This window comes from Theropithecus gelada, chromosome 5 (assembly GCF_003255815.1).
Source record: "Theropithecus gelada isolate Dixy chromosome 5, Tgel_1.0, whole genome shotgun sequence".
Classification (NCBI taxonomy): Eukaryota; Metazoa; Chordata; class Mammalia; order Primates; family Cercopithecidae; genus Theropithecus; species Theropithecus gelada.
The window spans coordinates 9,024,068-9,040,423 of record NC_037672.1 but is presented as its reverse complement, the minus strand read 5'-3'; the positions used below and the strand labels follow the sequence as shown (position 1 = coordinate 9,040,423).

Sequence of the window (16,356 nt, the reverse complement as noted above, 5' to 3'; positions counted from 1 at the left end):
GTGCTGGTGTTCCGTGCTGATCTGGGCTGCAGTGGGGTTGAGCAGCCCGTCTCAGCCCAGGCTGCATGTTAGAACCACCTGGGAGCTCTAAAAAGCGCTGGCTGCTGACACCCCAGAGGCACTCAGTTTACAGGGAGGTCTCCAGAAGGAACACCTGTGGGCATCTGGGCAGGGCTGGGAGTGTGTCTTGTGAGTTCCAGGCGTTGAGCATGCACACAAGTCTCCTGGCCTCTTGCCAAGTGCACGTTCTGATTCGGCAGTAAGGTGGGCCTGAGCCCTGCTGGTGAGGGCTGTGCTGGTCTGAGGTCCACACTGTAAGGAGCGGGACTGGTAGGACGCCACATTGGAAGGAGGCAGCCCAGCTCAGCATCTCTTACTGGGGCATATGATGATTTTTCCCCACATCTTTGTGAAAAAGATGGAAGTAGCTGCATTCGTTGCCCATCCTCCAGTCCCACTGGTAACTCTTGTGTACCTGTCTCCAAGGAGACCTGCCTCCAAAGATCCATGCCATATTGTGGCAACATGTGGCATACCACAGAGATCAAGAATTCCTGCGGAAAATCCCTGAGCTCAGAGGAGAGGGGCCAGCCAGGAGCCGGCCTCCCTCTGCAGGGGAGAGGCATGAGGAGCCTGCACCCCAGCCGTTATTTTTGTCCCAGGATTAGATACGGAGCGCTAAACGCCTCCCTCTGGAAGCAGCTGTCTGGTTGTAGACCAGCCTTGTGTGCCCTCCACTGTAGCAGTCAGGGAGGTCAGGGTAGGAGCGTCAGCGTTCACAGACAGCCTTGGGCTTTTACAGTGGTCAGAGAGACCCCTGCCCTCAGCAGGGCCAGCACTCCTGGGCAGGGAGAGAGAAGAAACCTCACAAACCAGGGCCTGAAGTGAGTGTGGCCATCAGAGGCCTCCTGGACTGACCCCCTTGTGGCTTCCACCCTGACGGGTGCTAGTCGGCTGGGTGCAGGCCACATGTCTGCACACGTTAGGTGCTCAGGTGTTGGGCCTTGGTCAGACGCAGATCTGGGCCCAGGTCTGGGTTAGGTACTTTGGAAGGGAATGATGGGCAGGGTCTGTAGGTGACTGGGTAGCTTTGGAAAGGTTTCTTAGGGCTTGTGGGCCATGCATTCAGGCAGCTGGGGCTACTGGGGCCTCAGAACATCTGCCCTGCCATGGGTTGAGGGGCATCTGCCCCCTCTATTACCCAGAAGCTTCGCTGGTAGAAAGTGGGTGGCAGAAGGCAGGGCGGTGTGTCCTCAGCTTACCCGCCCAGTGCATCTCCTCCACAGGGCCACAGTAAATCCATCCAGTGTCTGACGGTGCATAAAAACGGCGGCAAGTCCTACATTTACTCTGGAAGCCACGACGGACACATTAATATCCTTTGACTCACAGAGCTGGCTCCAGAGTTGCTGGCTCTAGAGGGGAATTTCCTGTTCCCACGGTGCCAGAGGCCAGACCAGCCAGGTGGCTCCAGCGGCAGCCACAGCCACACGCTCTTCTGACCAGTGTGGCTTCTAGGGGGTGGCCTGTCTGCACACGGGGCCTTGGCAGCTCCAGGGCTTAGGCTGAGGAAAAGCCACAGGCGGCTCCGACCTGGTCAGTCCCTTCTTGTCATGCAACCCTGAGAGTGTGGCTTAACGGCCCTGAGCTTGGGCTGCCACTCTCCCTGCCAATGGCAGCTGGCGCCAACCTTGGCCCTACTCCACACGGTGGGATTCTTGATTCCTAGAATTCACAAGCACCTGGACACCCTTACGTTGGGTCCCCTTGTTTTAAAAATAGGAAAACTGGAGCCCAGAGAGCTGACGTGCCCTCCCCAGAGTCACGCAGCCTGTGGTCTGCAGAGCCAGGGCCGGAGCTCCTGCGAGGTGCTTTGTGGCCCTTCGGTGATGTTCCCTGGAGGTGTTTGTGTCCCCCTTGTAAGTCCTTGTCTTGGTTTCTTTAAATGAGTCCTGATTTCTCCCCAATGAAGGGGGCTTCTGTTGTGTTTTTCCTGCATGGCCTGGAGCTGGTGACACCTTGCTCACTGGGCTGTCTTGAATCTTGGAGCCACCATCTGCAGAGTGCTTGGGCAGGGATGCCCACACAAATTGCTGATGAAGGCACCTGCTGTGCGTTGTCCTGCTGCCCCCCCAAGCACCGTGCCGTGTTGGAGACTGCCTTTTGTGTGGACAGCTCTGGTCTGCATGTGCTGCACCTCCCAGGGGTCCAGGACCCAAGGAGGTCCCCCCAGTGCTGGGAGAGGAGGGCAGACATGCCACCCTCTGCCCCCAAAACGTAAAGAAATGTGGGGGTAGAGGGCTGTGCCTGCCCGATAACTAGTGGCAGAGGCGACACTGGCGTCTCCCCGGCTTTCTGGTCCCCAGTGAGCCTCCAGCATGGCTCCCTTTCTGCCTCATCCCAGCCCCTGTGTGGTACACCCACACTTCAGATATCCCTTCCCAAGAACATGTCGACAGTGGACACTGCCGGCTTCCCAGCGGGGAATGGTTATATCCGTTTGCAATGAGATTCTCATTTGTTGATGTAAACGGAGGATCTTAGGACTGAAGCCACACTGGAGAACACCCAGCAGTCCCGGGAGCCGGGCTTTTCCTTAACCCTGCCCTACATTACTGGGATTCAGAGACAGGGGAGAACGACTCCTTCGCTGGGAAGGGCCACACGAACCAGGTGTCCAGGATGACCGTGGACGAGTCGGGGCAGCTCATCAGCTGCAGCATGGACGACACCGTGCGGTACACCAGCCTCACGCTACGGGACTACAGGTGAGAGTGCTCGGGTCTGCGGGGGTCCCACATGAGCCTCAGCTCCCTGCGGAGGGCTTGTGCCACCAGCAGTTCCTGTTCTGGAGGATGCCTCACCTGCTCCTTTCATCTCTCCTGCCCTGTCCCCAGCATTGTTCTCCTGTTGTTGGGCCCTGAGCCCAGCACTGTGTTACAGATCCGGGTGGTCTGGGTAATGCTCTTGCCCACAGACGATGGCCAGGTGTGGACTCTGCCCTGGAAGCAGGGGCAGCAGATCACAGCCCTGTTCCTCAGAAACCTGCTGCGGTCTCTCCCTGTCTCCCTTTCCTCATCAGTAAAGGCGGGTACAGTGGAGCCTGCCTCAGGCCGTTGTGGGTTAGGTGAGCCTGGCACAGGGCAGGTGCTGAGAACAAGACAGCATTCCCCTTCTGCTCAAGGGTGAGATGGGCATAGTGATCTGGTTAAAAGACAATGTCTTGTTTGTTTTTACTCTTGGGCCTTTGATTGGCAGTCAGCGGAGCTAGGAGAGTAGCAGTTTGCAAGTGATCTGAAGTCCTAAATGCAGTTGGAGAGACTTGAAAGGGAAATGTTCCAGGCCCTGACAAGGGCACTGCACATCCAGTGTCCCCACGCCCAGGTCTGACCCCTCCTCTGGCCCTACATTTCTTGTGTAGACCTCTTTGTGACCCGGTAGTCCTACCTAAGTTGTGTTGCCTGAGAGGTGGGGACTGCTGGGGCCTGTTGATGGGAGCCTGGCACAGGATACAGCACGCAGCTCCTAGCAGGTGTGCTGTCCTTGTTGCACAAGACCCTGCCTGCCTGGCCGACTGGGCATCTGTAGATAAATTAGGCCTTCCGATGAGTGGCAGAAGTGGCCCCAGAGCCCAGGCATCTGGGCCCTGGTCCTCTTTCTACTGCCCTGTGGTGACCCCACTCTTTAACACGTCCCATGAAGATCTTCCCTGGGCCAGATAACCCAAGGCAAGGCCCTTACAGAGCCAGCCTTGGCCTGGTGACCTTGCTGCGGAGCCTTTGGGGATGCCACACTTGGCCCAGTGACACAGAAATTCTCTTGATTATCTCAGTTTTCAAGAAGTTTATGTGTTTGAGTCTTTCTAGGACAAGTTTTGGTAGCATTGGCCAAGGCTAAAGATAACATGATTTTCACCCGTTAAAGGTAGTGGATTCTTAAAAGTTACCCATCGATTTTGGGGAGCAGAGCTCGATTCTGTCTGTGCTCAGTAAACTCCAGCGTCTTTAGCCAACACGGGGACAAAAACCACATCTGGGTGTAATGAGGGCTTACCACAGATAAATAGGAGCATAAACAATGCCCTTCACTGCCTCCCACCACTCCTTCCCACCCCCGACCCGGGCCCCCATTATGATTTATAATCTCTGCACCAGAGTCATGGGTCATTTTTTTGCCACCATCCCTTATTTCAGCAAGTCTCTCCAGTATAGATGGCAGTAGAATTGCCTTCTTCTAAGGAGCAAGATTGCTGTGGTTTAACAGTAACTACGTATGCATACCTACACTGAGCTGCTGCAGTGTCGCAGTAATGTGCTTCCTTTCTCTCCAACAGCGGACAAGGAGTTGTGAAACTTGATGTTCAACCAAAGTGCGTGGCTGTCGGCCCCGGGGGATACGCCGTGGTCGTGTGCATTGGGCAGGTAGGGACCTGGCTTAGTGTTTGGGTTGGAGCCTGCAGCTGTGTGGTGCCTGCTTGCTGAATTTGACTCGTGTCCCGTTTGACAGTTGCTCTAGTCTGAGTTTTGGTTGAGCGCTTATTTGCACTGCACTAAGGGATCTCACATAGTTAATCCTCACCGCCATCCTGTCAGTTGTACAGATGAAGAATTGGAGGCACAGAATGGATAAGTTGGTTGTCCAAGGCCACAGCTGGTCAGAGGGCAGAGCTGAGATTTGTCTCTAAGCCTCAGACAACTCTGCGTGCCTGTCAGCCTGTAAGGTCTATGAGAGACTCTGGGGTGGGCCTGCCTTTGCTCCTGTATACGTCCCAGCCCTGCTGCGTTGTAGCTGTGTGACTTCCAGCATTTACCTCACCCTCTCTGAGCCTTAGTTTCCCATCCCCAGCACTCACAGATCGAGGTGATTGTGAGGAAGTACATGTAAGGCTCCTCACACCGTCTTGGTTCCTTTTACAGATGAGGAGGCTGAGGCCTAGAGTGGCTTGGTACTTTCCCGCATGCAGAAGGGTGGCACCTGACTCCCCAGCCTGGCTTCTCACCCCAGACAGCGGGGCCACCTGCACACCTTTGGAATATCCGGACCAAAGCCACCTGAGACCCAAGCCTGACCCACTTTATGCAGAATTCTGCTCTGCAGAAGATACTATCTGTTGGCGAGCCTAGGCTTGCTGGCATGTAGACCGGGGAAGGCAAGGGGCACCTGTTGGCATGAGTGGCGAGCCCTGCTAAAGAAAGCTGCTTTCAGGACCCTCCGGCCCTCCTTTGCCTTGTGAACTTAATTGCTTTAGGGAGAGTGGATTTCTCTGTGTCCTAGATAATAAGAAATCCCTGCCAAGTAATTATTGCAAACAGCCTGGACAGCCAGTGGGGGTGGGGAGGTGCAAAGGGAATCCGCACACGGAGTGCCTCGGGGCCTGGGGGAAACGCTACAAAGTGGAGTTCTAGAAGGCCGGCAGGTGGCCTATCTCTGTACAGCAGGGCTCTTCCCAGCCAAGGGGTCTGCACATGGGGCTTTGTGGGTGAGGGGATGAGGCCTAGGGCAGAGTGCACTGTCTCCAGACCCAGGTTTCCTCATCTGTAAAGTCGTGGTCATCTTAGGCCGTCCTTTCCCCTGAGGCTGAGAGTAAGGATCTCACGAGGATGTTCAGATGGGCCCAGCAGGCGCCTGCCACCCAAGAGGTTAGAAAGGTCCCCGGTGGGGTTGTGTTGTGTGGGGGACAGGCTACAGGTCCCTCTACCTCCTTGTGAGGCATTTTCTGTCTGATCTGCTGTTAATCACCCAGTCCTCCCAGGGCATCTGGAACCCCTGCTCTGCGTCAGAATTTTCTGCAGAGCTCCCTGTCACCAGTCAAAGGGTTAGGAGGGTACTGGGAGGGGCCTGGGATTTTAGATCAGGAAACAACCATGTTCAAGTCTCATGTTAGACAAAGCTTCAGGCAAATGCTTAGGCCTTCATTCCTCGCCTGTGAGTAGGTAAGGCCACCCCCAGAACCAAGCAGATGACAGAGGTGCATCTTCAGTAGTAGGTTTTAGTCAGGGTGCTGCTACCATTCATCCCGATCCACCCACAATCCATCAGAAACAGAAGCCTAGAGGGTAGGGGCGGAGGCTGCCTGCCTTCGTGACAGCTGGTGGCTTGGGTCGGGGCACACTGGGATAAAGGCAAAACTCAAGAGATGAAGGCCACTCTGTCTGGGAGCAGTTGAGTAAGTTAGAACCGGAAGAATTGACAAGAAGGGGAGACAGAAGAAGGAAGGTCCCGCTGCAGAGCGTCTGCTGCACATACCAGAGGCAAAGGCCCAGTGCGGGTGCCGAGGCTTGGATTCTGGGCGAGTCCCAACTCAGCCTGTGGTAACTGGACCCTTGGGTGTGCAGCATAAGCACTGTACTCCATTTTCTCCTCGAAACGGGGAACCGGATCCCTGCCTTGTGGGGCTGGAACACTCACAGCAGAACGCTGGCACATGCCCAGGGGTTGTTGCTGTTTTTGTTTACTGTTGTTAGTACCTTTCTTACTCTAAACATTGACTCCTGTCTTCATGACAGCCAGGCACCACTGGCTGCTGAGGCCCAGGATGGTTATGGGCTGTCCCCTCATCCAGCAAGCAGCTGTGCTGGGGTCAGGCCTCGGTCTGTCAGTCTTCGGAGCCCTGCCCGGTCAGCACTGTGCCGTGTGGGCGTCCCCACTGCAGCCCAGACACCTGAGTACTTGGCACCCTGGCAGTTCTGAGGGCTGACCAGCATGGCTGAGCCCACACTAAGGATGGTCTTCTGTCCTCTCGCCAAGCAGGTCAGGAGTAAAGGCAGTGCGGGGCTGGAGTGGCAGCCACCATGAGGGGTGCATGCTTCCCAGTGGGCTTGGGGCATCAGGAGAAGCAACCCTGGCCCCAGGGAGTAGGCACCGGTCTCCCGGCCACCGTGCTATGCTGCCATCTGCCCTTCTACCCCTGCGAGTCATGCTTGACTGGGGAGCAGAGTCTGCAGACTGGAGCGTTCCGGCTCCACTGCCAGTCTGCTGGAGTCAGAGGCGGACGCTCCACAGCTGGGTGCCCGTGTTGTGTCTTCTGGGCGCCACGAGGTTCTCCTGTTCCCGAGCTGTGGGAGAACCATGCGCTGAGGAACTCTGTTTCTTTCCTTTGTTCTAAGAAGCCAGAACCTAGAATCCCGCGTGCCATCTACTTTTGCACTGTTGCTTTGGGGCCTTGTTGCCCTGGGTGCTCCCGCCCTCCTGACGCCTCGGAGCACTGTTCAGCGGAGTGCACTTATTTCCCTCATTGACTGGAGGAACTGAAGTTCAGAGGCCAATTGACTTTCCAAGAGGTGGTGCTGTCGTGACTGCAGTGGAAGTAATGTAGTGATGACAGTGATGGTCACAGTTAGGTGTGTTTCCTGTCCCACCTGACTGAGGGTCACAAGGCTGGGACTGAGTCCAGGTGGTGTGGCTCAGAGCCCCAGGTGGCCCTGCAAAAAGGTTGGGGATGGAGCCAAACCCAACTCCAGTGAGCCCTGAAAGGGACGCGCCCCTCCTGCCACTGAGGGCTTTGTCCCGAAGGGCTGGACCTCCTGACTGGCTGCCTGTGTGTGCCGCAGATTGTCCTGCTGAAGGATCAGAGGAAGTGCTTCAGCATCGACAACCCCGGCTATGAGCCCGAAGTTGTGGCAGTGCACCCCGGCGGGGACACGGTGGCGGTTGGGGGTGCGGTAAGGCGCTTTCCTCTCCCCCATGCTCTCTGTCCTTGGTATCTGGGTGATTTGGGGACAGCCTGAGTACCAGGGCTGTCTCAGGGAAGGCAAGGGGTCAGGGGAAGGATGGGGGCGTTGGGGGCGAGGGACTTGCTCTGGGGCCCAGCCACCTCCTGCCACCCAGAGCTGGAGCCTTCCCCTGCCTCCCTTGGCACTTCCCCCCACCTCACTGTCCAGGTACCCACAAGACTAGACAGTGAGGTAAGGAGAGTACCGAGGAGGGGACGGCTGGGTCTCAGAGCCAGCCCCATGAGTGGTGGGGGGAGCACAAGAGGGTAGCAGGTCAGGAAATGAAGGAACGGCATCCCCTGGGCCTGGGCTCGGCTCATAGGTTAAATGAAGAGTGACAGAAACTTCCAAGCATCTTCCAGGTGCAGTACTAACCAGGCATTTTACAATTTCCCTTGAGTTCGGCCTCAGCGCCCTTGAATTTGTGTGTGCGGCCCGGTCACAGTGTGCCTGGCCAAGTCCTGAGTGCTTTGTAGAAGAGCTCATTTCCCCTCCCCAGCCCTGGAGGGCAGCCCTCCGATAACCCAGTCCTGCAGCAGGCGTGGCAGTGCCCTCTGTGCTAGGGGCCGGGTGGGTCTGCCTGCTGCCCGGTCCTTCAGGTGCCGGATGTGACCAGGGCATGGAGTGGCTTCCTCTACCAGCCAGCTTGAGGGCCTCAGGAGACCAGCAGTGCCCTGAGGTACCGACAGCCGTTTTCATAGAGCTGTGTAGGTTTCAGGCCCATCCATGGGAAGAGCTGTGCCCAGCGCCTGGCATGGGCCCAGTGGAGCAGCAGTCAGCGGGAATAGCACATTTTCTGAAGCCCTCAACCCCTCCCTTCACAAAGGGTGGGTGTGGTGTGTGTGTTCGGGGGTGGCTCACTTCCTCTCTGTCCCTGCTGTAGGATGGTAACGTCCGCCTGTACTCCATCCTGGGCACCACACTGAAGGATGAGGGCAAGCTCCTGGAGGCGAAGGGCCCCGTGACCGATGTGGCCTACTCCCACGATGGCGCCTTCCTCGCGGTGTGTGACGCCAGCAAGGTGGTCACAGTGTTCAGCGTTGCTGACGGCTACTCGGTGAGTGGGCGGCAGGCTTCTCTGTCCCCGTGCTGGGCGGTGCAGTTGGCAGTGGGAGGTTAATATCCGTGACTTGGTCACCTTGAGCTGAGCCTGTCTGAGCTGTAGCTTTTTTGCCTCGACAAGTAGCAGGTGCCTCGTGCCATGCTTCTGAGGAGTCAGTGGGTTTGCAGGGGCCGCTGGCATAGAGTTAGCGCCTGAGAAACCTGGGTCCCCATTGTCGCCTTGAGGGATAAGCGAGGTGATACAGGCAACTGTGGCCTGAACCTGACCTGCTGCCTCTCTTGTTTTCAACCTGCAATTAGGAGAACAATGTTTTTTATGGACACCATGCAAAAATCGTCTGCCTGGCCTGGTCCCCAGACAATGAACACTTTGCCTCCGGTGGCATGGACATGATGGTGTATGTTTGGACCCTGAGTGATCCGGAAACCAGAGTCAAGATCCAAGGTGACTTCCGCCCCCAGGCCTTGGCGGGGACCACCCATAGTCCAGGGCTCCACGGGCCACTTCACAGGCTGTCCCCTGGCTGCGGTCCCCAGGGCTAAGTAGCCTCTGTGCTTCTGGGCAGGTGGTCTGGAAGACGTGTGGGTCTCCTTCCCTCCAGCAAACACCAGCTGCGCGGCTGGCTGTACTGAGGAACCATGGGGGCCCCATGCACAGGACACCTGCTGAGCTGAGTGAAGGTCTCACTTTTGACGTCTTCACTTCGCCCACCCACCCCTTAAATCCCACCTGGAACCAGGGTCTCCCCCTCCCTAAGACAGCCACGTCCAATGTATAATGTGAGCCTCATGTAGCATTGAAATTTCCTGGTAGCCACATTTAAAAAGGAAACAGGTGAAATGATTTGTAACAGTCACTTTTATTTAGTCCTGCATGTCATCATTTCTCCCTGTGGGGGTTATGATGTCCTCGCGTGGCCGCGCACGTATGGGGAGGCATCATCTGTGTTGTCCAAACCCTCCCCTCCCCAAGTGCCCCCCTACCACTCTCCTCCTAGTGTGTGGTCAAGTCCCTTCATCCATTCTCCTTAAAGACATCCTTTTGTGTTAAACATTAATGGGATCCTTTCCTATTTAAAAATGTCTTAGCCCACCCCCAGAGCCCATTCCCCAGCTGCAGGCTTCAGGTGCAGGGCAGGCAAAGAGGGAAGGCAGCCCGGTCTGGAAGGGAGGGGACACAAAGCAGGTTTCAGTGTCCATCCTGGTTTATAAGGCAGTCGGCAGTCTGATAGTGAGAATCAAACAAGTTCATGAATGAAATGGATCCAGAAAAAAATACAGCAAGAGCTAGTCGGATAGAGAGTAGGAGGTCGGGGTCTGTGTCTTCACTATGGGATCGCAGGCCACCAAACATGAAGTGACCTTGGCATCGGGCTCTCGTACAGATAGTTGAGTTCTGCACCTGGAAAAGAGCGAGCCTGGCGATGTGGACAGAGCACTAAAGCCTGGCGTTACAGCCAAGTCCTGCTTGGTGGTTGAAGGTGCTCCTGGGCCACCCGCAGGCCAAGGCTTCCTGCATCAGGGTGTGTGCCGTGCCAGGTGGGGTGGGGGCTGAATCTTACCCTGTCTAGGCGGGGCTGCAGACCTAGAGGCTGGGGGCCTCCCGGACCTGGGGAGCAGAGAGCTGGTGGGAACCCCCTTGCCTGCAGCTGGGAGCCTCCCTGGGCATCATGGGCAGAGTCAGCCACAGAGGAGCCATAAGCGCACAGTCTCACTGTTGGCATCTCGGGTGGGTGGAGGCAAGATGATGGGGAATCGAATCTGGTCACCCACAGTGTGACTGTCACAGAGGGGAAAGTCAGTGGCCCCCCCAGTCCTGTGTTTTCCAGCCTCTTACTGGTTGTCATGCCTGCCCCATTTTAATAGGGCATGGATACGGTGTAGCTGTTTGTGTGTTGTCTGCATGTCATCGCTTTTATACAGAAGACGACATTGTTACTTCACTCCCTTGGAACTTGGTTGTCAAGACTTGGAGAGAGGGAGCCTCTGGTATCTGTAGGTGGAGCCAGGGATGCTGCTAATTACCCTGCAGCACATGAAAAAGAGGTACCCGGCCCCAGGGCTCAGGAGTGCCACGCAGAGAATTCAGCCCCACTGCCACCATGCCGGACTCCTGAGTTGCAATGATCGTGGCCATTTTTTTGAGGGCCCAGGTGGTTCCATCTTCCTAGTCCAAGATGTACATAGATGCAGAGAAGTTTGGCTTTTCGTTAAATCACACCCTTTCTTCCCAGATGCACACCGGCTGCACCATGTCAGCAGCCTGGCCTGGCTGGACGAGCACACACTGGTCACAACCTCCCATGACGCCTCTGTCAAGGAGTGGACAATCACCTACTGAGGAGCCCCACCCCCGCCTCTGGATGGACCGAATCAGGGACTAGCGTTTAACTGCAGCGGAACATGTCCTTTCTCTATTTCTGTGACGCGCCCCCATGCCCCCGCCCCACCGCAAGAGGCAGGAGGGCCCCGTCATGACCCTCGTCTCTGCAGGGTGTCTGTACACGTTCTTCTGAAAGCTTTAGACAGGAACAGTTTGCACATGAAAAATAAAGCAAGCACCTAAACAATGTGTGGAGCGTAACTAAAACCCACAGCCCAACCAAACCTTGAGAATGCGGAACATTCCAGAGGCAGTAGCCTCCAAAGCACACAGAGCCCCTGGCCCCGCCGTGACTCTCACTGTCTGTCAGGGGAGGTTGTACAGGTGAGTGAGCCGGGGGGCTCACGTTCCTGCCTGCAGAACATTTCTGTACTAGTGAAAAGAGGGAATATGCATTGCAGTTCAGCAAAGCCGGAATTCTGTGTTGAGCACGTCTGTCTCTCCCTAGTGTGTGACTCACACTGTGTGGCTGCCTTCAGAGTGCCACCTCCTGATAAGATGGGGGACACAACCCCTGGATATGTTTCCTTATCAGATTTTGTGCTTGATTTTAAGAATGGAATTGTGGGTTGTTTTGGTTTCTTTTTTTTTTTTTTTAATGTATCTTAACTGTTGCCTGTCAGTGTTTACAAACTAGTGTGTTGACGGCACCATGTCCAGGTTTTTAGAACCCTTGTTAGCCAGACCAAGGTGTCCTGGTCACCGTTTCACCATCATGCTTTGATGTTCCCCTGTCTTTCTCTCCTGCTCTCAGGAGCAAAGGTTAATTTAAGGACAAAGATGAAGTCACTGTAAACTAATCTGTCATCGTTTTTACCTTCCTTTTCTTTTTCAGTGCGGAAATTAAAAGTAAGTATAAAGCACCGTGATTGGGAGTGTTTTTGCGTGTGTCGGAATCACTGGTAAATGTTGGCTGAGAACAATCCCTCCCCTTGCACTTGTGAAAACACTGAGCGCTTTAAGAGATTAGCCTGAGAAATAATTAAATATCTTTTCTCTTCAATGTGGATCACTGACTTTGTGTGATGGGGGTACGTGGGGCGGCTGGGTGGGGAGGAACCTTTGTGGGATTTTCATGGCTTTAGGGGTCTTACCAGCCTGCAGCCTCAGGCAGGAAATATTTGGAACCCAGGATTGTCAGATCCATCGTGTGGTGGAAGGGAAGCCCCGGAGAACGGGCTGGAACCCTCAGTTCCTGCTCCCAGCCGTACCGCCAGATCATCCTGTGACTTGGGTCACATCCCTGCCCTTCTCTGGGCCTAAGTTTGTCAACTGAAAACACTGGACCAGATGATGTCTACATCCCATCTACTTGTCAGATTCTTAGCAGCCTGTATAGCTTTCAGGTAAGGAATAGCATGCATTTAGATGTTAAAAATCAAATTCCCAAACATCCAAATTAATTGCAAAGTGAAAGGCACTGTTCTTTGAAAATGCCTTTTGTACTTCTGTAACAATTGTAAAGTTGTCTAAATTTGCAATCCCAGTTTTTAAAAAAAAATCTTCAAAGAGTATAATTACACTGCTGCTTAGAAAAGTCAGGATAAAATGTTAGTCTGTAACTTCTGAAGTTATAGACTATTATATATCTTAAAGTCCACAAGTGACTTTGTTTCTATGTGTATTTTGGGTTAGGAACAAGGCACTTTTCACATCAGTGGGAATGGTGAATCATTCAGTAAATGGTGATGATAAAACTGGGTGATAAAAATAGTCTTGCTTACCTTGTCCTTGTAGCAAAAACCGTAGGAGGGCAAGAAAATACTGATTTTAGTCACACAAACACAAGTGTTTCTAAGAATGACAAAAATGGTAAAGAATAGAAGTGATACTTTTGACTATATATTTTTGAAATCTGTTGAAGGGGGAAAAACCACCAGTCACAAAATCAAAAAAGACAAATGGCACAAAAATTTTCAACATATAACTAGACCAAAGGATGTGTTTAACACCTGACATAATTTGTCTTTAATACAGGTTAAATTTTTTCGTCTTTAATACAGGTTAAATTTTTTTCATGGATATTATGTCCATACATGGGAAAGTTTTCAAAATATATGATTAAAAACTAAGTTACAGAAGAATGCAGATAGTGTGGTTCCATTTGTGAAAAAAGGTCACTGACTCAAGGTACAAACAAGGCCCTGAGGCTTAGAAGATCCATGGCAGAAGGGAGGGTACCTCTTATTCCTCCATGCAGTGAAATTAAAGACTTAAATCTCTACCCAGGATCTGCATCAGTTTCAAGGAGGAAGATCTTTATCCTCTTCTTTCACAAGTAAGCTTTAAAGGAGAAAACTAAAGCCACTTCTTATCCCTGGAGAGAAAATAATGCAAGCAGCATTTTCAAGCTAATCGTTTGTTGGGAATCCGTGATCACAAGGCTGAGCTTCAAATTGGAGTCATTTTGGGGGAGGAGAGAAGCTGGATCCCAGGCACGACCCAGATGGAGCCAATCCTCACAGCTCCGTTCAAGGCAGAATGATACCTTTGTGCACACCAGCTTCATTCTGCAGATCAGCTTTGGCTACCTGGAACACTGTTCAGGATTCCAAGACCTTGGGCTGCACTGGAACTACACATTGAGATCAATTAGCAATAACCAGCAAGGATCAACGCCTGTGGATGGAGAGGGTAGGGTAGGGTGCAGGCATCTCCTGTCATGCTCATCGGCCAGCTTAGGGACTTGCAGACCTGGCATTCGCTCTGGAGGAAGCAGTGTAGTGAGAAGAAAGCCAAACTAAGGAATGTTGTATTCTGTTTCCAGCTCTGACACACTGACTTCTCTTGGTAGGAAGAAGCTGAACTAGAAGATTTAGATTCTAAGAGCCTCTTGGGGATATAGAACAAAGTCTGCTTCCATTAGGGCACCGCCCTTGTGAAATGATCATGTAGATAACATACATTTGACCAATTGGATCAGTTTTTGAAAAGTGAATGTAGGTGTGTGTGCACATGTGCAGACTGACAGGATATGGTGGAATCGAATCCCTGCTGCAAAGTTTTTATTTTTACAGCTGATCACAGCGTTAACAAAAATGTGTTGATCACTAAACTGACATTGTTTAGCATAACAATTTTTCTTCAAATGATTACTATGTTAGCAAAAGGATCTCTTGGGTTCAGCCTTATGGGAATCTGGCCAGTGTTTGACCCTGAGCCTCTTAGAACCTCATGCAACGTATCTGGACCTCTGAGAGCTGGGGGCCCCTTTGTGCTGTAAACCATAATGTGGTGCTCTTGACACTAGGAAGTTACTGAACTTCTTAGGTGATAGACCCTATGGTTATGCGGAGACATACCCTACCAAAAATGGAAAGACAAAAAATTTTAAACATTTATTAATATCTCTGCCAATTATAAACCCATTACATGTTACCATAGCAAACTTTAAAGAAAAGTGCTTTTCAACACAATAGTAGAGGAGTAACATTGTTTTACGTTTTGGAAAATCTCTTTCACATCTGCCTTCTCCATTCAATGTGTGAAATACATTTTTTTGTTGTTGTTGTTGTTGTTGTTTGGAGTACACGAAGAAAATAGTCTCCCACAGATTCACAGTTGGAATAAGAACTTGAATAGCATTTTCAGAGAACTGGATTTTTCATCCTTGGCACTATGCCAAAATCCAACAAGTGGAAATTTCTTAAAGGTTCATGCAGTGTGAAATCTGAAACCCTATCAATGAATCTTTAGCCGCCCTGTCAAAATCCACTTTGAACACAACTTTTATCTGTGCACAATTTTGTGCCATTCTTTGATTATTTGAAAAAAAAGTGATTTGTTGAGTTATGCTAATCTTTCAAATGTGGACAAATTTCAGAAAGTATTTTTAAAAATCACATTTCTACAGGTTACCACCAGTCTCGACAGAAACATTATTTAACTGTTAGGATCCCACTGGGCTCACGGAACTTGCAGTTCCAAATGAATATTCCAGGTCCTGGGGTGTGTCTGTCCTCGTTCTTTCCCATTATCTGGCTCATTTGACAGGCTGAAGTTGCAACTACATTTTGGTTTGAGAAGAGGCAGAAAGCGTGGCAGAGGCACAAGTGCAGTCTTGAGGGCCGCACACTCAGGTCCACTCCCATTTTATGAGGACTCGGGTGAGCATATCTACCTTGGAGGGGCAGGTGGCTGGGCTAGGAGGCTGGCAGCCCTGGTTAGGTGGCCCCAGGCCCAGCCATGACTCCATTGCTCCAGGGCAGAGGGAAGAGAGCCAGCCCACTCTTCATGAGCCAAATTCTAATGTAACACATCCTTGACACATTAATTTGCCTTGCTAAGCTTGAGTTGTTTTGGAGAAGATCTGGGAATATAATTTTTCCTGACATCTCTATTAACAGTATCCTTGGATTGCAAGATGAGTTTTAAAAAATATTTTATCAATTCCAAGTGCTCATCTGCCTGAACCAAGATTTGCTCAATGCAGTTACTCTGCAGCAAAAACAAAGTGGAGAAATGTTTGATTACTGAGATTGACATGAAATTGCTGAGACTGATATAAAACTGCAAATGTCCATGATATGAAGCTTCAGTCCCGATCTGTAATCTAAACTTATTTAAAAAGAAGGACATAATTATTGTGATGGGTAAAAGATAAAAGGTGTTTTCAGCAACTTTGGGGACCCACTCGGTGCCATGTTTTGGTCACCTGCCTTTTCTGGCAGTTCCTTTCACTTTGTTCCCAATGCGATTTGGAGGACTAGGCTCGAATCAAGGACGCTTAAATTCCAGACTCTCTGCCATTGTCAGCTGGGCATCTTTCGCTGCAGACAAAATGCCTCTGTGGTTTTCAGTTTCTCCATTTGTTCATTTCTTTATTCATTTTTGCTGTTTTCTTGAGCATTATGTCAGGTATTGTTTTAGGTTAGGGGCTAGTAATATGGGAATTACAAATTATAATCATATCAGCTGCTACTATTCACTAGAGGCAAGTAATGTGCAGACGATGTGCTATGCACTTCACAGATACTTAGGTTCACCTGATAAAATACAGGATAGGCTGGGTGCAGTGGCACACACCTGTCATCCCAACTACGTGGGAGGATTACTTGGGCCCAGGAGTTTGAGACCGGCCTGGGTAACAGTGAGATCCTCCATCTCGAAAAAAGTAAATAAAGTAATAAAATACAGGACCTCCAGTTACATATGAATATCAGATAAATGATGTTTTAGTACAAGTATATCCCAAATATT

The 16,356-nt window shown here is 51.8% G+C and overlaps 1 protein-coding gene across 4 annotated transcripts in view; it reads left to right on the top strand.

Moving 5' to 3' along the window:
• The window catches only part of WDR1 (WD repeat domain 1), a 45,171-nt gene extending 33,011 nt beyond the window's left edge, over positions 1-12,160 (top strand). For 3 of the 4 annotated variants that reach the window (XM_025385827.1, XM_025385828.1, XM_025385830.1), the window contains 7 exons: positions 1,287-1,374; positions 2,612-2,768; positions 4,334-4,421; positions 7,551-7,661; positions 8,596-8,769; positions 9,075-9,219; positions 11,009-12,160. In XM_025385827.1, coding sequence (XP_025241612.1) covers positions 1,287-1,374; positions 2,612-2,768; positions 4,334-4,421; positions 7,551-7,661; positions 8,596-8,769; positions 9,075-9,219; positions 11,009-11,115 — 870 coding nt within the window. In that variant the 3' untranslated portion in view covers positions 11,116-12,160. The remainder of the gene's footprint in view (positions 1-1,286; positions 1,375-2,611; positions 2,769-4,333; positions 4,422-7,550; positions 7,662-8,595; positions 8,770-9,074; positions 9,220-11,008) is intronic. The other variant, XM_025385829.1, reaches the window with a different exon arrangement.
• The last annotated feature ends 4,196 nt before the right edge of the window (positions 12,161-16,356 follow it).